Below are 25,918 nucleotides of genomic sequence, written 5' to 3' on the forward strand. Positions count from 1 at the left end.
ATCTCAGTCTGACTCCTTCTGTATTGACTATTGGCTGGGGCTCACAAGTGATGTCCAGCTTACCCAGGAAGGCGCTTCCAAATTTCCACTCTCTCTGTATAGGCTCAATACCTCTGAGGCCAAAGTCAATGGCTATTTACTAAGGTACTCTCTCACTACTCTGCTTTTCTTAAGATAAACTGAGAAAACCAAAGTAGGAAAACAGCACAAATAGACACATGTTTAATATGCAAATAAAATGTCTAAAAAAGAAATTACTCTAGTATAAAACAAATTCCTGGCTTGCTTCATGTACTAAAAGTAATTCCAGTTAGAGAAAACAAGACTCAAATTTCAAAGGTTTAAAGTTTCATTAGAAAAACTGTAACAAAATAAGCATTTATTAATAATGGTCTGATTTCATCAAAATCATTTAAACATGAGTTACAGTAAAGGAGAAATAACAGCATGAAGTTATATACAACTAACTTCTGCACCATAAGCCTCTTGAAAACAAGTATCACTCTGTATGGTTTTAATAAAAGGGAACTGCACTTCCAACTTCCAAGTTATAGTCTTTGAGGGTTTTCTATAATTGCTTTTATGTGAAATTTATCAAGGTTAAAGATGTATGCCATTCCTCATCACCAAGTACTTATTTCCCAAAATGGTTAAGCCAAACCCCTGATAACCAAGTGTCTCTATTAGTACTTCCATTAGTACTAATTTATTTTGTTGGGGGAATATGAGACTGCACTGAAGGTCAGTCAAGTTCAGATCTATACCAGAAACCTCGAACTTGGAAATTTGTCATTTGCTTCTCGAGAAGCACAATTAAGAGTCATCTTAGCTACACAATTAAAATTATGATTTGTTTTCCTGAATTGGCCTGCTAAGTCTTACCCCTTTCCTAACCATCCCTGGGAGCTCCAGATTAATATCTCAGATGAATCACTGGAAGAGGGGATTTTATTCAAAATCTCTCCATTTCTTCAGTATTCAAATTATATTTGGATTTTTAAAAAATTTTTAAAGGAAAAAATAAATGAAATCTACTTGTTTTTATCATTTTAACAAGCAACTGGTAAAAGCCCTGCTAGAAGCTGACCATCTGTCCCAACTCCATTCTACCAAGGCTCCCAAACAGCTTCCCCTTTGCTGTGGCAGCAGTGGCAGGATATGCCTTATCAACTTCTGTCAGCACGTGTGGTATCATCACAGATCCAGTCATGTGCATTGTCCAACTATTTCTACACAGCAAAAGCCTTTGCAATTAGTTGGAATTAGAATAAATTCAGTCCCTGAAGGTGAAGCTACTTGTGTTGTTCCATTCTGGTTGAGTAGATACACATAACAAAAGGCAGGATCTATCACTGATCCTGTAACAAACCAGACACTATGTGTGTGACAACTGCAAGAGAAGGGGCAAAGATACTCCTGGTAGCTTAGAGAAACTAGCAAAGCGCAAGCTAGAATGAAGGCTCCCACAATAAAAAAAAAAAGGTCAGAGGTGCATTAGGAGCATCAGTGTCTCACAGTCATCGAGGTGGAAAGCCACCTCTGTGTGTTCCTCCACGGCCCCCTCTAAAGCCACCTCTTTCTCCTCGGAAGTTGGATCGATTTCTTTCTCGACCCCGGCCAGCAGAAGTTCCCCCTCTCCCTCCACCCCTGGGAGCTCCACCGCCACGATCAGATTTAGATTTGGGTGGGGGCGACTTGGGTCGAAGTCTCTCAATTTCCTCTGTACATCCAGTCAGGTAGGAATTTGGGGCACTGAAATAAGATGCATATGTTTCCGCATTGTAGTTGCTGTTTGTTAGCGTTGGTCCAACTGTAAGCCAGCCTAAAATGAAAAAAAAAAAAATTATCTTTTTTATTTGTATTCTTTCTCTTGATCTTCTAGGGGCCAATTCAAATGCCCAATGCATTCTTAAATATGCCCCCAGCACTGATCCAATATTGATCACTTTTACAGAATCCACAGTACTTAATCATGGTCATATTTTAAAGATTTCATTTTATATATCTTGTTTCTCCTAGATAATAACTTTTATAATATGTCCTCCTCCTTCATTCATGTTCTACATTCTGTGATAACAGCACTTAGAAAAAAACAGTATATACTACATGGAGTTTCGGCTAGTGACAATTTAAAAAATTATATATAACCATCCTATTTAATGAAAATGGTACCATTATTTTGATTCAAATCTTGAAACTAATTATTTCTTTACTCTTCCTAACCACAGATATTCTGTTCATAGGCCCTAGAACTCCAAGCACCACCATGTTATTCCTATTCATTCCTACCTTTCCATGGGCAAATGACTTGAATAGACATTTCACAAAAGAGAATATACAAATAGTCAAGTATATAACAAATGCTCAATACCATTAATCATCAGGAAAATGCAAATAAAAACCACAATGAGGTACCATCTCACCACAGTTAGAATGGTTATCAAAAAGACGAAGAAAATGCTTGATGAGGATGTGGAGAAAAGAGAACTGTCATATACTGCTAGTGGGAATGTTAGTAAATGTAGCTATTATATAAAACTATGTGGAGATTCCTCAAAAAACTACAACTCCATATGATCCAGCCATTTCACTATGAGGCATATATCCAAAAGAACTGAAGTGAATAACTGAAAAAGACACTTTTCTGTGCATGTTTATTGGAGTACTGTTCACAACAGTCAAGATAAGGAATCCATCCAAGGGTCCATGGCAGATGGATAAAGAAAATACAGTATACACACATAATAGATTATTACTCAGCCATAAAAAGAGTACACCTGTCATTTGTACCAACATGAAACAGAACTGGAAGACATTATAAAAGTTGATATAAAAGAAGTAAAGAAAAGAACAGTGGTGAAGCCTGGGAAGGGAGCAGGGAGAGATGGAGAACGGATGGCTAATAGGTACAGGAGTGCAGGGGCACAGGAAAAATAACTTTTAATATTTTACTGTGCTTTACAGCACAGTAGGCTATGGTTGGCAACAATTACTTGAATATTTCAAAATAGCTAGTAATGAGGATTGTGAATGTTCCCAATACAAATACAGTATGTCTGAAGTGATACACGAGTTACCCTGATCTGATCATTATGTGTTATACATATTTACTGAAATATCACATTGTACTATATAAATACATATAATTACTGTGTCAATTAGAAATAAAAATATATTTAAAAATTAAATAGAGCCCAGGGGATTTTTAGGGAGGTAAAACTATTCAGTATGATATTATAATGGTGGATATATGTCTCTATACATTTGTCCAACCCCACACACTACATACAACACTAGGTGACACCTATGTAAATGACAAACTTAGGGTAATTATGGTGTCTCAATGAGGGTTAGCTAATTATAACAAATATATCATTATGGGGGGAATAATGACAGTGGGAAGTGATGCCAGTGTAGGGGCAGAGAGTACAGAGGAAATCTTTCCTTGAATTTTGTTGTGAACCTACAACTGCTCATATGTGATTTTCAGCAAGAAATATATAAGATTTCTATTTTACATGCAAGAGTTTTCTTTTACAACAATGTCTTATTCTTAACATCCAAATCACAAGGAATCATAAAGTTGACTTGTTTTTTTTTTAAACTGAGGTCCTACCTGGTCGAATTGTACTATCTCTTCCAAATAGATGAAGACGTCGTCTACCAAGACAAAAATGCTCGATTATATGAAAAATTTCTACAGGTTTTTCTATATTTCCAATTTCAGGTTCTTCTGTGATAATTAAGTCAATGTCAACATTAGCATGAATAAAGTCCCCATCTGTGCTACGCTTCACAGTTCCTTTGATCCCCATAAGGCAATGTTCCTAAATAAGAGAAGACACATTAGTCTCTTTTCATCAGTAGTCATATTTCACAACACTACATTTCCGATGTCCTCCACTCCACAACAATCTTTCTCTGAATCTTTGAGATGCAATTCTATGGGCAAAAATATGAAAGGAAAGCCTGGATCTCCAGATGTGGAAAAACTGCAAGGTACACAGGAAAACAAACTGTTTTCTTCTGCACTCTCCTTCATAGTATCCAATACCTCAAATACTTCACTCCTGACACAGACACGTGGGGTTTTCCCACACCAAGCAATTTTCCAATTCTCTGTAGACACCATTTACACTTCATTAGCCCAGACCCCCATAGATTAAAGGCTCAGTCCCATCAGACTGACACCTAATCAAATATCAAGTCCAAGTTTTCACCCATGATTCTGATCAACAGACTATATAGTATATTTGAGGTTCAAGTGATTCCCTTCTGGGTTGATCATACACCACAGTGGCTCATGGAATTCAGGATGATATTATAAAGGACACAATACAGAACAGTTGGAAAGGAGAGATGCTTATGGTAAGGTATGGGGCAAGAGGTATGGAGCTTCCAGCCTTCTCTGGGTGCACCATCCTCCCGGTAAACCCACAGCTTCATACTCAGAAGCTGCTCTTCACACCCCATCCTTATGTGGGCAGGATTCCAGCCCAAGAAAGACTTAGTAAGAAAGACCCCCCCCCCCCCCACACACACGGTGGCTCCCTAAGGAGTAAAGAACAAAAACTGCAGAAGCCCAACAATGGCAAAACAGAGTCATATGAAGCAGAAGTTCTAAGGGCTTCTTGAGTAGAAAAAAAAGAAGACAAATGCCTCTGAGGTGGCCAGCTATGAATCTTATCATTTCTTTCTTAGCCTAGAGAAAAATTCTGAAAGTCAGGAGTATTTTAAGTCCAGACCTAACCTAGACATGTGGCAGCTTGGAACAATGGGAGCTAGCACAATGGGAGCTGATCCAAGATAGTGAACAAAAAATTTTAAAATTAACTTAGATATATTCCTGTAGTGCTCACTGCTACTTAGATAAGTCTTAAAAAGGACCTTTCCACCAAAATTCAACTGCATATAGTGACTTAGAAAATCTTGTGAGCAAAAAACAAGAAGAAAGAAAACAAATAAGAAAGGCAATACCTTTGTTCTCTGGAAAACAGCCTTTGGATCTAAAGTCTTAGTTTTCCCAGGGTTGTTTTTATTGGTTTTAATCCAACAAATATCTTCACATCTTCTGTATCCCCATTTTCGTAAACACTAGAAATAAGAGAATAAACAACAGAAGTCTTAATTCAAAGAAATAATAGTTAAAACAACCAACTGACATTAAAAAAAACTTTCAAGGACACTAAATTTCAGTGTTATGGTAATTTTCTTTTAGTGCAGAAACAGAAGAAATAAGTCTTTAAATAAATAGCCATAACACAGAATGTATACATGTTCTAGATATTAACACAATAATACTGTTGAAGATAAAACACTGAAATTACATCATAGACCAAGTCTTTAATATAAAGTGAACATTTCTAATCAGAAAATTTGAAATGCTTCAAAGTCCAAAATTTTTTGAGTGTCAACAGAATGCTCAAAAAATTTCCGATGTTAGAGCATTTCAGATTTTGAATTTTTGGACTGAAAATGCTCAACCTGAGAAGTCTATGCAAATATTTCAAAATCCAAAAAACTCCAAAATCTGAAACACTTCTGGTCTGAAGCATTTTGGATAGGGTTATACAACCTGTACTACTTTCTACTGTCATCAACAATGATGGGTTTTAAATTATAATACTCAGATCCTACATAATCACAAGATAATCCAAAAGGTAACTTGATTCCTGCCCCTCAATTTCTATCCTCTGACAAAGCTAAAAACTTGTTAAAACCTTTCTAACTGATAATTTCTCTTCAGATGGCAGTCCAATAAAACTTTATTTCTTTACGTAATTCCGAACAACTACAAAAGTTCAGACTTACATTGTTATATAACTCTATGGGTAAAATTGTACTTTCATCTTTTTATAATCTTGAAACTAGAGATATGAACCCTAGTATCCTAGAACCTATTATATATGAATATTTAACAAATACTAGCTAAACTGCCATTCAGAGTGGCATTTTGAGGGCCTACATGTAGGTGCTGGGAATAAAAACATGAATAAGATACAATTCCTGCCTTTAGTTAACTGAAATGTATGGGAAAATGAGTAAACTGTGTACAATATTGTTGGCATTATGATCAAGTACACATAAAAATATAGTGGAATAAAAACATGTTTTCCAGAAAGGTTCTTACTGTGAAAGGTGAGATATACCTTAAAATCAAATTGAAAGTTTTACTTTAAAATCTCAAAAGATCAAAAGTACCACAGCAGCACTCCCTTATCCACAGAAGATACATTCCAAGGCCCCTGGGTGGATGCCTGAGACCACAAATGGTACTGCATCATATATATACTGCTTTTTCCTATATAGGTGTACTTAGGATAAAGCTTAATTTATAAATCAGACACAGTAAAAGATTAACAATAAAAATAACATACTAATTCAACAATATACGAATGTAGTCTGTTTCTTTGTCCCATGTGTACACACAAACCCAGACTGCTATTAAGTCTGGGCAAGTAGCAACCACAGCACAGATAGGCTGAACAAAGGGATGAATCAGTGTACCAGAAGAGCACAAGATTTCATCATGCTACTCAGAATGATGTGCAATTAAGAACATGAATTATTTCTGGAATTTTCCATTTAATATTTCACATCACAGTTGACTGTGGGTGATGAAAACCACAGAAAATGACATGGGGGGAGGGGGAGGACCACTACATGTTCCAGTTCCCAAATGTTTGTTTTGCTCTGAGTATTCATTAACATACCCAATGGCCTAACTCCCATGTCCTAATTTACTAATCGCAAACTTATGAGTTTTTCTCAGGCTGAATTAGTTTTGTAATTATTTTGGCCAAACTCTGCTTTCACCAGTATGATAAATGACTGCAAAAATGAAAGACAAACCTTCCTAATCAGTTTCAACTTAACTTAGGGGGTTAAAAGGCAAGACCAAAGTCCTTACATTAGAGTTAAAAGGTAAACACCAATATTCTTATAAAGACTTACAGTATATTTCTTTCTCTTTACTGTCTTTCTTTTCCACAGTATCTTGGAGGAAGAGCCAACAGGAAAAATGGCAATATTCAGTTGGAATAGATATAATCTTTTCTTGGGATTAATAAATGATAGGGGCAATGATGGTAACAATAGTTTCAAACTTACTAAAGAATACAAATTGTAGAATTTCAATATTTAAGCACAAATTTGTCTCATTTTCCTATTACCTCATATGATCCTCCTTAAAAATTCTTCACCTGTCAAATGGACTCTCTTCAGATTAGTTATGATTAAATGAGATCATCTGCTATATAACAAGTATTATGTCCTAAAAATGGAAATTCTCATCCAACACGTGATATAACTGTGACCCACAGAGTAAACACCTTCTTGCCCCAAGTCTCACTGTTGGATAATAGGTAAATTGAAACTCCTGGATAACCAGGTGCAATATTCCCATTATTCTTGGTTAAAACACTTTATTTGGTTTCTTTTTGGCAAAATACTCTAACCAAAAAAAAAAGGAACGCTCTGAAACATAACTGAATATAAGATACTTAAAATAAATTGAGCTGTTATTAACTTCTTTTTCACTCTCATTTATTCAAACTATGTGTTCCAGATGCTATTCCTTTTCCAATTTGATCTGGCTTCCATTTAAAATTCAAGAGTCCATGCTGTGCTCGTTTTGGCAGCACATATACTAAAAGAAGTCAATGCTATTCAGAGTAACACTTTTTAGCACCTTATAAAAACAAGCCACGTCTGACAATAAGCAACTCATTTTAATGCTGTAATTTGGAGTTTCAAATGTCCAAACTGTTCTCTTCCTGTAGTTGTAACAAATTATATTTTGAAAGGCCTACATTCATCCCTAGAACTAGTAACTGACTTAGGGGTACTACCTTATATTCTTTTCCTGAGCATATTTTGCTTCTGAGTATTTTAAAACTATTCAAGAAATGTTATAAAATAACATTAATCCTCAAGCTTCTTATGTAATATATATTTTTTTTATACTATGATTTTAAGAATACACTTTAAAAAATATCTTACCACTCTTCCAAGGTCCAGTCCCTCCCCAGAACCACACCACAGAAAAATAAATGATCGGGGTGCTGCAATCTCATCGATTTCTAACTTCATTATCTGTAAGAAAACAAAACAATGTTACACAAAACTATTTGTTTCCCATTCATCCAATATCCAAATAAACAACCATTGAGACATCAGAATTCTCAGTAGAATTGTTCTTTGCATGCACTTATAATGGAAAACAAATTTTTATCCTTAAAAATCACTTGCTAGATTGCAGTTTATTTTTATATACAAACTATATATATATATATATATATATTTATTTATTTATGGAAACATACATACAAACACTTGTGTTTAAAAGGGAAGAACTTACAGAGAACTGCATTTACAGAATAATGGAAGTTTGTAAGATAGAGTTCAAGACATTCGATAGCTAATGTATGTATTATTATTTACATAAAAAGAAACTGAAATGTAAAGAGGTTAAATGAGCCCCAAATTAATGGCAGAATTAAAATATAGTATAAGCCAGGTATAGCACTGCACCCTTATAGTCCCAGCTATGTACTTGGCAGGCTGAGCCAGGAGGATCACTGGAGCCTGGGTTTCTGCATAATTTGTCTCTTGCAAATAAGTAATAGCAAGAGTCTTCTAAATGTCCTTCTTTTCCCAGACTTTTTTTCCTCTCGCCCAGCATCCATACACCAATTTGTTCTTACTGAACTGTTTAAAACCTTGAAAGGTTTTGTAATGTTTTCAGAATAAAAATCAACGCTCCTTAAAACATCATCTCAAGATAATTCCAGTCTGCATTTGAATAGTAACAACCAACAAAAAGATCTCCTATACCCACAAACCTGAGACCGGCTTTTGCCTTCATCCCTTCTGTTCCTGCCGTTGCTTCTGCCTGAATCCCTGTACCACATCTTTCTTCTTCTGGACAATTCCAGCTCATCTATTTACACCATTCAGGTGTCACCATCTCTATGCTAAGTGCCATCTTCCTAGGCTTGGTCAGTTATTCTCATATCATTTTATGCAGCACTCCACTACTGACTCAACAGTTACTAGGTTAGGTTAATGTTTATTCTATTAAACTGTGTGCTCCTTAAGGGTTAGTACTAACTCTTCCTCATTATTGAATCCAGTACATTGCCTAATCAAAAGTAGTGTTCTGTTATTTTTGCTACTGGTTATAAAAACCAATATTTTATGAAACCAATTGAAGTTAGCTTAATTTTATTTAGGAAAATACAACTTTATCAAAATAATTATACCAAAATTATATGCTTCTTTTTTCACCCATACTGCATCGTACTGTACGTTCCTTAAAAAGTAGGAATTGCGATACATTCCTATTCATTTTCATTCTCACTCTCTCTTCTCTCTCCCTTCCTAATGTTTACTAAAACTCATTAACTGCAAATTAAGTTATCATTCTGTCTGCTTTTAGACTTTCCTAGCTTATGGCCAAGGACTCCAAGACCAAGCCTGTGAGTCCTCTACAGCCTCAAAAGAAGAATCGAATGAATGTATTCTTGACCAATGTACATTAGACTTTCACATCTAATATATAAATGTATATTTATAATCCCTACAAAAGTAGGGATGACATTTATAGTCTGTTTTTGATTAAATGAACATACTCATTTGAAAAGTTAATAGTTCATTACAATGTAGAAAGTTTCATCATACATCATCCCAAGTCCAGCATTTTTCATTAGCAGTGATGCCAGTCTCTCTGTAATATTCTTCTAAAGGAGGTTCCAAAAGAATCACATCAAATTTGGGTGTTAGTTCTCTGATATCAAAAGCTTCTATATCTGCTTGTAAGTACCTATTTGATTAAAGCAAAAAAAAAAAAGATTTTCAAATAATCTGCAGATGATAACGCAAGAAATTTCTCAAATATTACTAACCATTATTTAAAAGTAACAATGAGCTAATTATGATATGTCTGTTTATAGAAGGGTCATCTTTCTTCACTGCAGATATTGTACCATATACCAATATTATTCCTTGGACGTGGACATAATTACACTGCAAAGTGAAAATTGTATTATTCCACATGAACATCCAGAATACATTCTATTTACATTGAAAAATCTATACTCGGATGAGGGTCTCTGATTCACTTTCTACTGTCATCTCAATTTTCTAAGAAATATTGTTATTACTTTTTTCCCTCAATTGTTTAGGATAAAAAAATTATTTCTCTAAGTTTCAAATCCTCCTTCTAAAAGTTTCCAACTATGCACACAATTTTATTACTTTACTAATAAGTAAAAACATTTATAAGTATTTTCACACTACTATATAGACTTTACTGAAGTTATTTTCACATAATATGAAAATATTTTTAACTAAAATATTTTAGCTAAAATATTTCACCTTCTCCCCCTCCCACTCCTTCTCCCTTTCTTTCATTCTGTTTTGAGACAAGGTCTTGCTAAGTTGTCCCAACAGGACTTGACCTTATGATCCTCTTCACTCCAGCTCCCTGAAGTGCTGGGATTACAGACATGTGCCATCACACTTCACTAAGAATATTAAGTAGGATGAATATTCAATTACACTGAGACTTCCTCACATATTGACATTTATTTGTTATTCTAATAACTCATACATTTTATTAAATCATTAAATGAACAAAACATTCAAAGTAAGCTAAATATAAAACAGTCTCCAATTTTAAGGGCTTTACACATATTTGTAAGAAAAAATAATATTCTGTTTAGCAAAGGTTAAAATGAATCACTAATCCAAATTATTTTATGAGAAGTCATTTAATGATATTATCAAGAATAAACATGAGTAATTTTCTAAGGAAGAAAAAATATTTAGAAGTACTTCAAGCAAATTATTTGGAAAACTGAAGAACAACTGAATGAGAACCAACTTATTACTCAGTACCACAGTTTCAAACTGATATATTTTACTATAAAGAAGAAATGAAGGAATAGACTAATCTTATATAGGTGCTGATTCTTTTTATTTTTTTAATAAAAAGTTAGTTATAGAAAAAACAGGCTGATACATTAAGCCCAATGTGGGAAAAAGTAATTTTAAAAAATACTTACATAGGAGGAGTGTTAGATTTAGCTATTAATTCATCCTTTAGCCTAATGAGTTCCCTCAGTTTTGGGTATTCTTCAAATCTGTCAGCTAAACCTGTGGGGAAAAAATAGTAACTTCTAAATTTCAATCCAACACTTCATATCAGTGAAATGAAGAGTTATGATTCCTCCCAAGAAAGCAAATACACACAATTCACTTTCACATCTTTAAAAACAAATGACTACTTCCTTTCTACCATACTTTGTTCTTTATGCCCCCACCCCCACCAAAAGTATATTCACAGCAATGAAAGCCACTTAAATTTCTTAATTTAAAAACTAAAAGTCAGGTTAGGGAAGAGGTAGTTTTTTCTCCACCTGCCCCCTTTCCAGTACTGGGGATTAAACCTAGGGCCTTTGCACTGAACTACATCCCTCACATCCCCATTTTAAAAAAATTTTTGAGGCAGGATCTCATCACACCGCTAAGCTGCTCAAGCTGGACTTGAACTTTCAACCCTCCTGCCTCAGCCTCTTAAGAGTGCTGGGATTACAGGTATGTGCCAAACACTTGACTCAAAGTTTTTAGTCACAAGAATGTGAAAATGTTTGTAAGTTTTCCTCAGTCACTAGTATAGATCACATTTCAAATAAAGTTTGAAAACTGTACTATCATCAGGTTTCAACACAGTAAAATTAGCAACATTCACCTATAAAACAGAAGGTACAACCTGAAAAAATTTGAAATCTATGTTCCTTTATTATTTGATGAACAGGATTGTAATACCTTATTTAAAATGTAGAAATTTGCAATCAACTCTGTTCCTTGTCCCTTTGACATTAAGATCTTGGATAAATCAGGTATTCTATCTAAGTCTTTCTCCTAAATTCCCTTACCATGTTATCTTCAACAATGTTCAGTGGTTCTTTTTTACTACCATCTAAAGTGTTTTACTCCTTAATTTTGAATTTAAACCTCCACGTGACTAAAATTACATTCATACAGCAGCTTTTTCTCAATCTCTATTAGCCTTATACGTACATTTTCTTTGTCTTAGGTAAGGGCCTTAAGAGCAGAAAGTTTGATATCTAAATATGGGTATACAATTTCTCACAACTTTTTAGGCTACATCTGACTTTTGCTTAGAAAAACATTAGTTTCTACTTTAGGAATAATGTTGTTTACAAGTGACAAAAGAAAAACTGAATTGGATTTACAACAAAAAATTAAAATTTGAGGTTGTAAAAGATACTATGAAGAAAGTAAAAAACTAATAGAATGGGAGAAAATATTTGCAAATCATCCATCTGATAAGAGACTTGCCCCCAAAATATTTAAGAATATGAATACTATATATATATATATATATATATATATATGTACCCACACAGAAAATACAAAGAACTCTTTTAATTCAATAGTAAAAAGGCAAAAGAAAATTTATAAGATAAGCAAAATGTCTGGACACTTCTTCAAAGAACATATTTAAATGACAATATACCTGTTAAAAAATGCTAAATATATCATTAGTCATTAAGAAAATGCAGGGGCTGGGAATTCAGCTCAGTGGTCCCACTGCCTGCCCTGCAAGCCCAAGGACCCAAGTTCAATCCCTGGTACCAAAAACAAAAAAGAAAGAAAAGAAAATGCAAATCAATGCCATGATGGGAGATTACTTAACATTCATTAATGTGGCTATAATTAAAAAGACAGACAATAACAATATTCAGGATGTGAAGAAATTGGAATCATACACTGGTGGTAGGACTGTAAAATCGCACAGCTACTTTGAAAAATATTTGGATAGTTATTCAAAATGTTAAATGTAAAATTACCACATGGGAAAAACAACTAAAAAAAAGCAACAAAGAAAACAATACAAGTTAAAAAAGAGAAGAAAAATTTGATAAATGAAAAAACAATTACTGAATGATCCAGCAATTCTACTTCTAGATATATCATAAAGAGATATGAAAATATATCTCCAAAGAAAACCTTGTACATGAATGTCCATAACAGAGCAGGGTATGGTAGTGCATGCCTATAATCCCAGTACTGAAGAAGGCTGAGGCAGGAGGCTCACAATTTCAAACCCAGCCTGGGTGACTTAGTGAGACCATATCTCAAAAGAAATGGGGATGAGGGTTATTGGCTGTAGCTCAGCAAGAAGGCCCTGGCTGCAATCCCCAATACTGCCTCTCCCAAAAAATCCATAACAGCACTGTTCATAATACACCAAAAGAGCAAACCCAAATAAATGAGTAAACAAAACAGGGTATACACACCCACACATACAATGGAATATTATTTGGCAATAACAAATGATGGACCAATAGATGTTATAGCATTAATGACCCTTGAAAATATGCTAAATGAAAGTAACCAGTTACAAAAGAACACATATCGTACAATTCCAATTACATGAAATGTCCAGAACAGGCAAATTCATAGAAAAAGATTAAGCCTAGGGGGACAGAAGAGAGGGAGGGTATCAGGAATAAATGGTGAAAAGTACAAGGCTTTCCTAAAGGAGAAGAAAGTGTTCTACGACATTCTAGTAATGGTTGCAAACAACCTTGTGGATGCACTGAAAAAGCACTGCATTTTACCCTTTTTTTGAGTTATACCCTTTTAAATAGGTAAGTTGTATAGTATATAAGTTATCTTAAAAAGAAGGAAAGAAAAAAGTAACATTGCTCAAAGGAAAAGGAAAGTGTACTGGGAAGTACTGAGAACAGAAAGCTGGAAAAAGTATTTTGTCAGAAATAATCTGCAAAATGAATATTTCACATGCATTTAATCAATGGGTAGCAATAGCACAGTCCAGAAAAGCCTGACATACCTACATCCCTGATGAAATTCTGAGGTCTATGTCCAGTGTCTACAAAATGTTGGCAGTAATCATTATGAGGATTTAAACTCTGTGTTCCCTAAAGAAAAAGTCAAAATTAAATTAACAACATGTACTTTGGTAAGCAGATACACTAACACTGTACTCTGTTTTTTATTATGGGAACATATGAAATGATAGATCTTAAAAAGTAATAAAATCTGAAAACATAACTAGAATGACTTCATTACTCTTGAACTACTACTAAAATGACACCATTATCTCATCCGATAGAGGCAAATAGCAAAAGAATGTTTCATGGATAATTTAAATAATCCTCATTTTTTAATAGTGACCCCTGAATAACTGAAAAGATACTAAAGATAAGTATGGTTCAGAGTATAAATGTGAAGAGCTGTTAAGACTTGAAAATTATTAGTTCAGTGGTTCCACCACCTGCCTCACAAGCAGAAGGTCCCAAGTTCAAGCCCCGGTACCAAAACAAAAAAAAAGAAAATTATTCATTTTACCTTAAGAAAAGTACTAGAATCTTTGTAAATTTCTTCTTCATATGGCAAATTTTCTTCTTCCTGTTGCATTTCTAGTTCATCCTTGAAAAAGGAAGATTAAGGAAACATTTATTATATATAGGTTATTTAATTATATCTTAAGAATTATATTTTATTTCCCTAAAAGACAATGTTTAAAGTTTCTGCTTTTTCATCATTAGATCTAACTTGATATTTAGAAAAAATTTTCTCATCATTATCATGAATAAAAATTACCTATGACTTATTTTTGTTGACTGAATTGTCTAGAATTATGTATTTCACATATAATATTATAAATATTAAAATGTAGCTTGAGTCATGAAATATATGACCACTAACAGGGCTATTTCATTTTTATTAGAAAACTGCTGTTTTATAGGTCAAAAATGTTAAGAATATCAACAACTGTCTATGGTTCAATCTAATATAATCTCAAACATTTAAGTTACATATAGGTACCATGTTATCAAAATGTTAACACATGAGATGGTATTCTAGTATATGAGATTAGGTGATGTATCACAAAACTTGCTAGAGATTTACTGAATCTATACATTTCTTTTTCTAATAAATACATACAATTAACTTGAAAAAATTGAGGTAGATTTTTGTCCATAATACCTTCTTTTTAAATAAACATTACAACTACAAGCTTAGAGGTTGGGTTCTTCTTGGGCCTCTTTCAGAAACAGTGCTCATGAGTTTTAAAAATGTTTTAGTTGTTCTACCCTATATTGTTAACATGGAATAATACAACACAAAAGACTACTGCAGCCTCTCAAAATCTGATCCAACTATCCAAAGTCTTTGATACACTTATCTCTTCATTCATTTAAAAAAAACATTGGGCCAGGGATTTAGCTCAATAGTTCTGGCGCCTGCCTCAATAGCACAAGGTCCCAAGTTCAATCCCTGGTACCAAAAGAAGAAAAAAAAAAATTATTGCCAGTGTTTACCAGCCATTATGTATATACCTATATATATATATATATATATATAATGCTAAATATATATATATATATAATGCTAAATATATATATACATATAATGCTAAATATATAGCTTAATTTTAACCATATAACACATAAGATGAGGAAACTGATAAAGGCCTTAATTAACTGATAGCATATAGTACTGATGATTACTTTAGCATATTTCATATTCAGCTTTCCATCAAATTTGTTTTCCTGGATGTGAATTTATTGTAAGGGTTTATTTTTTTCTTCACCATAAAACTATCTCATGTTTTACTTACCTTATATTCTTCCACTTTGTCTTCATCTGGCTCTCCTTCATCCAAGCACTTACGTTTTGCATTTGGAGCAGCAGTATCATAGGAAGCCCTGAGAAGTAAAACAGAAGAATCACATACAATATGTGTACATGCATCTACTTGTAATACTAAGTAATACAGAACAAGGTAATTTTTTCCTGATTAAATAGCATTTGTTTACCCAGTTTATAAATTACTCAAACATTTACAGAACCTGATTGACAATCCTTACTTTATAAGAAAGTAAAAAGCTGCTATATGTGACATATTATAAAAAGAAACTTTTACATTACATATTATTTTAATGTCTTAAGCAAAGCTGATGTCCATGTTGATAAACTAAAATACCAGAAAATTTCTGAAATGGTTTCTAAACTATTAACTGAATATCACTTTTAGGATAAATTTGATTCTATAAATTCATAAAATTACAATTTATAATTAAAAATTTATTTCTTGTACATAAGCTATTTCTTAGTCTAACATTCCATTTCTAATTATTTATAAATGGGAACTTAAAATATTCAAAAAATATGTATTTTATCAGTCACGAACTGACACTAAAAATGAATGTTTCTGGGATGAGAATATAGTTCAGTGGTAGAGCACTTACCTAGCATGCATGAGGTCCAGGGACTGATCCCCAGCCCAGAAAAGAACAAAACAAAGAAATCAACTAATGTTTTTTAAATCTTTGATTCTTTTTATAACAACATATGCATACCTAGGGTTGTTTATTAAAACAATGATCCTTTCACAATATTAAATATTTAAAAAATGATTTAACTGACCTACAAGTTTCCCTTGTTTCAGCAATTTCTCTCTGCTCCTCTTTGCTATTTAACACAGCTCCGATGCTGTCAGCACTTTCAGCTCCCAACTGAGAAGAGGCAAAAATCAAAACTTCAATCACAATGCACTGGATAAGCATTTCCTACAGAGTTTAATCATTTAAACAGACAAAATGGAGGGGGACCCATCACAGCTGACTAGAAGAGGAGGTGCATGAAGGAAGCTTGGAGGATGTGCACTGGGGTGTCTGAGTATTCAGAAACAGGGAAGGCAAACAAAGCCAGACAGAAAAAGGTGACCTTAGGGAGAAGCCCACCTGAGCAAGTCCAGAATTAGGGGGGGTTAGAAAGGGAAGATAAGCTGACTCTGGATCACAGCACTCCTTCACCCCAATCCAATAAACATGCCATCTTGGGAGAGGATCTAATACCCTGAAGGAGGGAGCAGCCTTGGCTTGGATCCCTAAGACAGGCTCCTAGTCTATTCACCCTTCCCTCTGAAAGAAGAAACCTAGAAAGTGATATTCGCAGAAGAGGGCACCAGAGAAACTGAAAGCCAGGGAATCATCCAGAGGAGAGAATGAGCTGCAGACCCTTGGGAAAGTAGGGAGCAAGGGCACAGAGATGGATGCTGGGAAAGCCATGCTTCAAGGTGGTAAAAGGGTGGGCAGCAGTGGCAAAAGGCAAAATCTCCGTAAGTTGTTCAAGCAGTCCCAAAACAGGCACTCTCTCACTGTTCCCCCAAACAACAGCAAGTTGTGTGCCTGCTACATATGCTGCCCACCACACACACACTCCTTGGCGCCCACATGGGAACTTCCTACCCCCAGCCAAAGGCTGCTAAGCACTGTGAGCCCCAGGGCACCAGAGGTCACAGGCTGGAAAGTGATGCTTTGTGGAATGTGGAGTGATGTGGGTGAAGAGCCAGTGAAGTGTCTTAGCCAGAGGGCATGATGCTCGGCACTTACATGGGGTCTTATAAAAGTGACCAAAGAGGCAGAGATTATTGCAAAAGAAAGGGAGCAGAGACTGAGAAAGCCTCTTAGGAAACCAGTGAAAGACTGGGCACACTGTTCCTTCACCTCACTTTGACTCAAATGAAAGTGACCCACCCTAAAACAAAGGCCAGAACCTCCAGATGTCATGCCCACAAGAATGAAACTGAAACTAGGCAGAACACTGCCTGCAAAGGGAGGTTGGGGAGCAGAGGTCTGTGGAGACCCTCAAGCCTCTCACTCGCAGGCAGGCAGGAGAAAAAAATCCTAAGACAGCTGGCTCAGTGAGGTTGGGGGCAGGGGACGGGTGCGGGGTCAGCAGTGGTCTGCTAAAGACAGAAGAAAAGGCAAATGCTAGGTGGAATGTGGAGGTGGAGGAAGGAGCCAGACCCAGCAGTCTGTCCAAACCCTATCCATGGTAAAGCCGCTCCATTTGTGAAAGCTGGTGGAAGAACACACTGGTTGAATCCAAACTGCAGTATAAATAGGACTGAGAGATGATTTAATTTTGTGTCTTGTAACTGTGTAGTTTTTCTTATTCTTTTCTCTTTCTTTTCTTTTTATCCTTTCATCTTATATATACACATACATATATACACATACACATATATACATGCATATATGTGTATATATATACATATATAGATATGCGGGGGGGGATCTGTATATGTGAAAAGGAGAATAAGAACTAACCAGTTCTTTAACCTAAATAGCATCTTTCGTGGCCAACTCAGGATAACCCTCCCCCAAAATTGTGTATAGAGGATTCAAACACAAGTGCATTATCAACATATTAACAGGTTCTGATCTTCTTACAGCTTCCCTTACTCTCCAGTTACACTTCCCTCTCTCTGCATCCCTTATCCTAACCCCACAAATCTTCTCTCAAACCTTCTATTACCCTTCTACTCCTCTAGTTATTTAAAAAAAAATCAAAAGTCCAATCTCTTTTCTTTTTATTTGATGTTATTTCTTTTCTTCCTCCTTTCCTTCTTCCCTTTATTCTCTCCCAACCTACCTATGAGTAGTATAACAGCAGATTTACAGTCCACAGTGTGGCAGCTGTTAGTGGTACAGAGATCAGGCCAAGAATCGAGAATGCATCTGGAGGTTGGAAGCAAGTTTATTATGCCAGCAGACTGGTTGGGGATTTCTCCACAAAGCAATCAGTCCGGAGCTGGCAGTGAACAAGGTTTATATGGGCTAAGGGAAGAGGGGTGGGGATACAGAAGCAAAGTATTTATCATTAGTTCATTGGTTGAGGAAGTTACATTTAGTTCACACGATTTGATAGAAAAGTACACTGGATACAGACACTTCCTGAGAACAAAGGACAATGAAGGAGGACATGTGTTTGGTTTGGGAGGGGGTATGAGCTGGGGGTGGCTCTTTGTCAGGTCAGCTAGCCGCAGGAAAAACCATTTTTGCTCAGAAATCGTATTTTCTGGCTCAGTAGTACTATATCACAGTACTTTTGGGTCACAGAAAAAAGGTGAAATTGTTAAAAACAAGTCTTAATTTACATGACTGATATATGGCTGGCTGTATAGATGCAGATATAACTCATAGTGGTTCTCTCCTTGCAACACAGTGACTGGGTCTAATCCTATTATGCTAATAGTTTGATGAGGTACATAAATACCTAAACATAACCAAAGCAAAGATCATATCATAGAGAATACGCACTACCTAAAGAGATCTTCACACTAGTAAAAGGTTTTCTACTCTAATTCAGCATGTATGCAAGCGTGGGCACACACACACACACACACACACAAATAGAAATATAAGAAAACAAGGAAACAAAATGCCTCCAAAACTTCGTACCTGCCCAAAAGCTAATCCATGTGTGCTGATGTAAAGAAAAATTTTTTTAAAGTTAGAAATGTCTGAAGGAATAAAAGAAACAGATCCAATGTGACTAAACATATAATGGCACTTAACTGATAAAATGATTAGCAAGCTTAAAGAAGACGCAGACAAAATGTTGGGTGAACTAACAAAGACACACTAAATAAGAATGACCATATTAGTGAAGATATCAAAGAGAAAAGATACCAAACAAATTCAGAAAATAAAAAATTACTGAAAGTATGGACAGCAGAAATAACCACTGTGAAGAGTGTGAAAACTAGAAAATAAAAAAAGAAATATATTGTAGAAAAATAATTGAAAAAAAACCTAGAAGATAAAGTTGATAGAGCAGATCACATACTCAAAGATACTTTAAAAACTATGGAACCAAAATCCAATGCTAAATGAGTCAAAAAAATAAAAAACACAAAAGAACAACTTTGAACTCAGATTAATATATTATGCAAAATTATCTTTCAAAATCGATGGAGAAATAAAGACTTTCCATGACAAAGAGCATCTTAAAAAATGACCACCAGGACCGGGGATTTAGCTCAGGGGTGCTGCTGCCTGCCTCGCAAACGCAAGGTGCTGAGTCCCAAGTTCAATCCCCAGTACCAAAAAAAAAAAATGACCACCAAACCAACACTACAGAAAGTGCAAAAAGAAATCTTTGAGGATGACAATAAGGCTAACAACCACCAAAGAGCCCAAAGGGAAGAATACACCTACTAAGGGGAATAGTGAACAAGGGGAAAAGTAATGGGCAACAGATACATAATGAAATGCAGGAATGAGCAAAGATAATTACCATCAGAGTGAAAAGACAACCTACAGAATGGGAAAGGTTTTTTCCCAGCTACTCCTCAAACAGTGGATTAATATCTAGAATATACAAAGAATTCAAAAAAATTAGATCCCAAAAATAAAAGACTCAAAACTGGGTAACTGAAGTGAACAGCAACTCTGCAGAAGTACAAATGCCCAATAAATATATGAAAATATGTTCAGCATCTTTGGCCATTAGAGAAATGTAAATCAAAACAATACAGATTCCACCTTATTCCAGTAAGAAAGGCTATTATGTTAAAATAATAATAATAATAATGCTAGTGAGAAAAAACAGTCCTTCTACATTGATGGTCAGAAAGTAAACTAGTACAACCACTATGGAAATCAGCCTGGAGATTCCGCAAAAAAACTAAAAATAGAAATTCCATTTGACCCAGCTATACCTCTCCTGGGTATCTTCCCCAAAGTGATACATAGTCATGTTTATAGCAGCACAACTCAAAATAGCTAAATCATGGAAGTGGCCTTTACGCCCAGCAACAGATGAATACATTAAAAAAAAAAAAAAAGTGGTACACATACACGATGGAGTATTACTCAGCCATAAGGAAGGATAAAGTTGAAGCATCTGTCGAAAAACTAATTAATTTTCAGACCATAATACTAAGTAGTTTCTCTAATAAAGTCATGGTTTTTCTAATATGAAAGACACAAAATATAAATAATTTAAAGAGCAAAACAAAAGAGCTATGTCAAGAAACAGGGAGGTAGGCTCTGTAGAGATGGGAAGGGGATCTGAAGAAGAATGGAGATAGGATGAGTAAAAATAATCAAGATGTGACATGTATATATATTAATCCTCCAAGCTGACTATAATCATTATATTATCACAAACCTATAGTAATAAAAAAAAATTTTAAAGACAAACTGGAAATATCTTGGAAAAAAAACCATGTTATTTTAAGAATGACTCACAGCTGAAAGCGTTTTATACTCCCAGGTATATCTGAAATTAAAACATTTAATTTCCTACTTTTAAAGTAATTTAAAAACAAGATTTAGCAGTAGTAGCAATAACCTAAAAAAGCGGCTAACATGGTATATATAAGGTTTAACATGGCTTATATAACATGGTTTATATAAGGTTGTAATACCACATTAAGCTCACATACTGTCAATGATCCCCTGCTCTAACAAAATCTATCCAGTTTTACTTAAGCTAAGTTTCTATGATAATTATAGACACAATTGTAAACTTTAATAATGGCTTAAAAACAGTAATGTCAACTTTGGTTGGCAGCTGGGGAAATTTTGCAAAGTGTAACAAATGTAAACAAAGGTTAGCCAAGGAAAATCAGGATCAATTCATGGAAAATTTTCAAATTTACACTAAAGAGTGTAGCACTCCATGAAGAATGATTTAATATTTTTAAGCTCAAGAAGGGAATGAGGAAATCTGCATTAGTCTTGTTAGCACAGGAGGGGGAAAGGGGCATAATAAAATATCAGAACAGCAAATTACCAGCCTTAACTTAAATTACCAGCCTTACCTTACCCAACTATCTTTTCGTCTACCCACTTCACATGCTTGCCCTCAAGTTTCTCCAACAATAAATCTCTTCCAGTATATCAACTTTCCTAAAATCTTAACTCCTCCATAAAATCTGTCTGACTCCTTTTCTTTTCAGGCAGGGAAAACATATCCACTTCCTCTAGTGGGATGCTTTCTTTCTTCCCATGACTAGCTCCTTAACTGGTATCTTAAAGAGTACAAATTATTTCCCTTTCATGACTAATATACTATACAGGATAAGGAGGCCCCTTTCATTATTCTTTCTGCCTCCTTATTTCTGTACTGTCTCATAACACTTAGTACAACTTTCAATGATTTTACATTTGTTTATTATTTCCTTTCTGGGCTTATGGAAACTGAACCCAGGGAGTACTGTGGTATATCCCCAGCCCTTTGTATTTTGAGACAAACTCTTGCTATGTTGCCCAGGCTGGCCTAGACTTGTGATCCTCCTGTTTTTACCACCCAAGTAGCTGGGATTACAAGCTCATACCACCATCTCTGACTTACTTTTTATTTTCTATTGGTACCATTTCATGGTCTCTACCATAACTTCCAATTATTTGTATAAATCCATTCTTGTTTCCTTATCCCCCAATAAAATGTAAACTCCTTGAAAGGAAGAACCCTATGTGTCCTGTTGGCACCCAAAATAATGCCTAACTGAAAGTAGATGCTTCATGTAAATAAAAGAATGAGATATCCTAGTGGGATCTAAATTAGGATGTATTACAAGAGAAATGCTTTAAATCAAAATTCTGATTATATATAAACAATCATCAAATAGCCAAACATTTTTTATAAATTGCAGAATGACTAGATCAAGTCAGATTTTCTATTATGGTGATACCAACTACATTATTTGAATCATTTATGCCAATCAGTATCTTTCGAAGGCACACATGATTTTTTGAAACAAAGATACAAGTTAAAATAAAAACCTGGTGTGAATTGCTGATGGTAGCAACAACTGCCACCATCATGGTCAGGGCCTACTTAGTACAACAGTGTCTTTACGTAGAAGACAAAAGCAAATGACACATACTGAATTGTGCTCCACTTGGATATTACATCAATCAACAAATGTTTATTAACAGCTAACTTTGTGCAAGAAGAAATCTGAGGGCAGATTAAACCAACAGAAGTCAAATGCAAAGACTGTACAAGCGAACTGTTTATAATCTATAGGACAATCAACATATAATAAAACTCCTTGGAAGAACCTTAGCCAAGGAATCAGTACAGATTTCATCATGAAGCTCTGAGCCGTGCCACAAAGAATAGAATTCAGAAAGAGGACAATTTTTAAAATCATAAAGTATGTATGGTACAAATCATGCTCTAGAAAGTAGAAAGTTAGTTTGCCTTGTTCATGTAGACAAAAATAAGCAGAGATTAAAATAAGCTGGTGAAGTGGATGTCTGTTGTTGATTCTATCAGGCATTCTTACTGGAGTTTATATTCAAACCGAAGACCAGGAAGCACCTACTCTACTAGAAAGAGCATGGACAGGTCTATGTTAAAACTGCAGCTTGCAAACTTAACAGTTTTGTAGCACTGAAAATGTAACTTAAATTTTTTGAGCTTCACTTTTTAATCTATAAAAGGCAGGACATATGACTTCATTGTATCAAAGATAATATTAAAAGCTTAGCCACGTCTGACACATAAGTAGAAGGCACTTAATAAATGGCAGCCCTTATCAATTTTATAAACTTTGTAAGCTCTTGGAGGGTATTATTCGGAGTTCATTTGGCAGTATCTGCTAGTGTCTCTGATATTTGCTCAATGTAAGACAATAAATAATTGTTTTATGATGTACTGAGTCAAATAGAGCTCTGAATTAGGATCAAGGAATAAAATCAAAGAGTAAGACATCTTAACGTGTCATCAACAAAGAGTCACTGAACATTTCCGAAGGTCTGGTAAAATAAGTTGAGATGATTTAGAAAGATACTTGACTTATCCAAGATCTTAACGTCAAAAAAGACCAGGAACAGATGATTCCAAATTCCCACATTTTAAAAAGGATACCACAAATCTACTTATCACCGCATAAAGGAGGATACGTTTCAGTCAGATTACCATTACTAAAACCAAGATTTAATGCTTAAAAACAGCAAAATGCCTCATTAAACCCTATTAACATTTCTGCCCACCACCTTTATTGATCTGCATGGCAAAATGGGAAACTGCTTCTGGTTTTAAGTAGAACTGGCATAATCTGTATTCTCTGCACGTGTATTCTGCTAATCAGCAGATTTCAACCAAAAGAAGCAGTGAAGGGCAAACGTTTGGAAGACACCTGGGTTCAATTTCCTGGCAACAGGTGAGTGATCAGGATTTAAAAATCACTAAACCTCTGAACCCTATTTCATTATTCAATGATGACAATGCTACCTGTTTCAAAGGTTATGATTGACACAGAGTAAGAATTCAAATACTAACTGCGGACGATGACAAGGATACTGTGTATAAGGCGCATAATCTAAAATTTGCATTCAAGCCACTTCCAGTGCAGTCTTTGGATGGGATCCCAAATAAAATAGTTTTGCAATACAGCTCAAGAATTTGGTGCAGACCAAGAGGAAAGGAAAGGCACAGAAGACCATTTAAATAGTGAAGACAAACTTAGGGGAAAACAAGTCACTTATCCTTGCGTAAACTACGTTAGACCAAGAGGCTGTGTATTCATTCCCATCCCTGCACACCATGCCAGACATTTGGCGGGAGACCCGTAAAGATGCACAATGACTGCTAGATTTTTTAAAAAATTTTCGGGGGACGGCGGGAGTGGAAAACAAGGAGATTCAAAATCAGAGTCGCAGGACCAGGAAGAGCTTGACAGCGGTAAAAGGCTAGAGCGGACCGGGGGGGTGGGTGGGGAACCGCACGCGCAATCCCTCCCCACAAAAGGCCACCGGGCCGCGAACCTGCTGAGCAAGGAGCTGTCGCCGTAACTTCTGTCGCTCCCGGATCTCCTGTAAGCGACTATCCATGTCTTAAATCCTGTTTATCACTACCCCGGATCTTGTCACTCACGAATAAACCCTCGCCCAATATTTCTTCCCACACTATGGAACACAAGGCAGATCCGGAGTTTCAAACGGCGTAAATCCCTCCTCATTTACTCAGCAGAGATTTCCGGCGCGGCCGGAATTGGCTCGACGTAGCCCGGAAGTCCCGCCTCCTGGACGCACGCGAATGACGCCTCTCGGTAGAGGCCCAGGGAGAGACGCTGGGGCGCTAGGGGGGGTGGCTTTGGTGCGGATGTATTCTCGTTTGCTTTGTCTGTTTCCTCGGGTGCCAGCCCTAATAGTTTATCCATCTTGTTTCTGTAATGTTGGTCCCTTTTCCATTAATTGTATAGTTTTCGGCCCTAGCGTTTAAAAAATTTCCATACGCTTTTGTTTTGTTTTCTGAGACCACAAACTTCCACTTGATCGCCCAGCACTCTCACTCTCTGGGTAGCGTTGGCTCATTAACCACCTCTGTGATTGTTACCTTTTGTTAAAATGGGAACAATAAGACAGTCTATCTCTCTGTTGAGAAAATTGAAAGAATAAACACCTGGCACATGCCGCCTTGGAAGTGTATCTATTTCTCAGGAAGCAGCTCTAAAATCGATTTTAAAAAGAAGTGTTCTTAAAAATCTCTGTTAATGGCAGCACTATTTGAGAAAATGTTAACTTCCGAGGGCCATATACTATAGGATATTTTTGAGCATATAAAGTATTTCTTTAAAAATCAGTTACATTACTTACCTGGAAATTCAGAGGGGGTACTACTCTGTATACTAATTAAACTATTGGACAATGATGAAAATAGCCATTTGTCCACTCAAATGATTCTCCCTAGAGAAGGTACAGTCCTGAAATCAGAAGGTGAAACAAGGGAAAGCTATAGTTCTTGTTTTCCATACTTCTGGGATCGAGCGAAAGGGCTCTATTCCTTACAAAACCCAGAGCCAGTTAAAGCAGCCTCACCTTTCCCCATCCTCACATGGTACAACCAGCAATGAGTTTGTTCTTTGGCTCTGAATCAACATCACTCTCTGCCCCATTAGCTCTAGGATTGGTGGCCATTCTGCAGTTAGGGGTTTCTGACTTAATCATACTTACCCATTTTTGTTCTTCTAAGTTTCAACCCTTGTGTAACTATTTCTCCATAATAAATTATGTCTATTTGAAATAGTTTGAACGATTTCTATTTTCCT

General features: G+C 35.5%; 1 protein-coding gene across 1 annotated transcript; it reads right to left on the bottom strand.

Moving 5' to 3' along the window:
* Window positions 1-340: 340 nt before the first annotated feature.
* On the bottom strand, window positions 341-24,867 carry Mettl14 (methyltransferase 14, N6-adenosine-methyltransferase non-catalytic subunit). The gene is made up of 11 exons (XM_004870039.3): window positions 24,636-24,867; window positions 16,489-16,577; window positions 15,680-15,767; window positions 14,404-14,484; window positions 13,886-13,973; window positions 11,067-11,157; window positions 9,682-9,823; window positions 8,002-8,094; window positions 4,978-5,094; window positions 3,617-3,827; window positions 341-1,822 (listed from the first exon to the last, which is right to left on the bottom strand). The coding sequence occupies exons 1-11, from the start codon at window positions 24,699-24,701 to the stop codon at window positions 1,518-1,520; spliced, it is 1,371 nt and encodes a 456-aa protein (XP_004870096.1). The 5' UTR covers window positions 24,702-24,867; the 3' UTR covers window positions 341-1,517.
* Between the last annotated feature and the right edge of the window lie 1,051 nt (window positions 24,868-25,918).

This window comes from Heterocephalus glaber, unplaced genomic scaffold, assembly GCF_053883595.1.
Source record: "Heterocephalus glaber isolate CG9 unplaced genomic scaffold, H.glaber_assembly_v1.0 deba00001690, whole genome shotgun sequence".
Taxonomy (NCBI): Eukaryota; Metazoa; Chordata; class Mammalia; order Rodentia; family Bathyergidae; genus Heterocephalus; species Heterocephalus glaber.

Coding starts and splice junctions, on each gene's coding strand:
- Mettl14 (XM_004870039.3), bottom strand. CDS start 24,701: ATGGATAGTCGCTTACAGGAGATCCGGGAGCGACAGAAGTTACGGCGA. Junction 15,768..16,488: donor GAAACAAGGGAAACTTGTAG/GTCAGTTAAATC, acceptor TTTACTTCTCAG/GGCTTCCTATGATACTGCTG. Junction 1,823..3,616: donor AGATAGTACAATTCGACCAG/GTAGGACCTCAG, acceptor TTTTCATTTTAG/GCTGGCTTACAGTTGGACCA.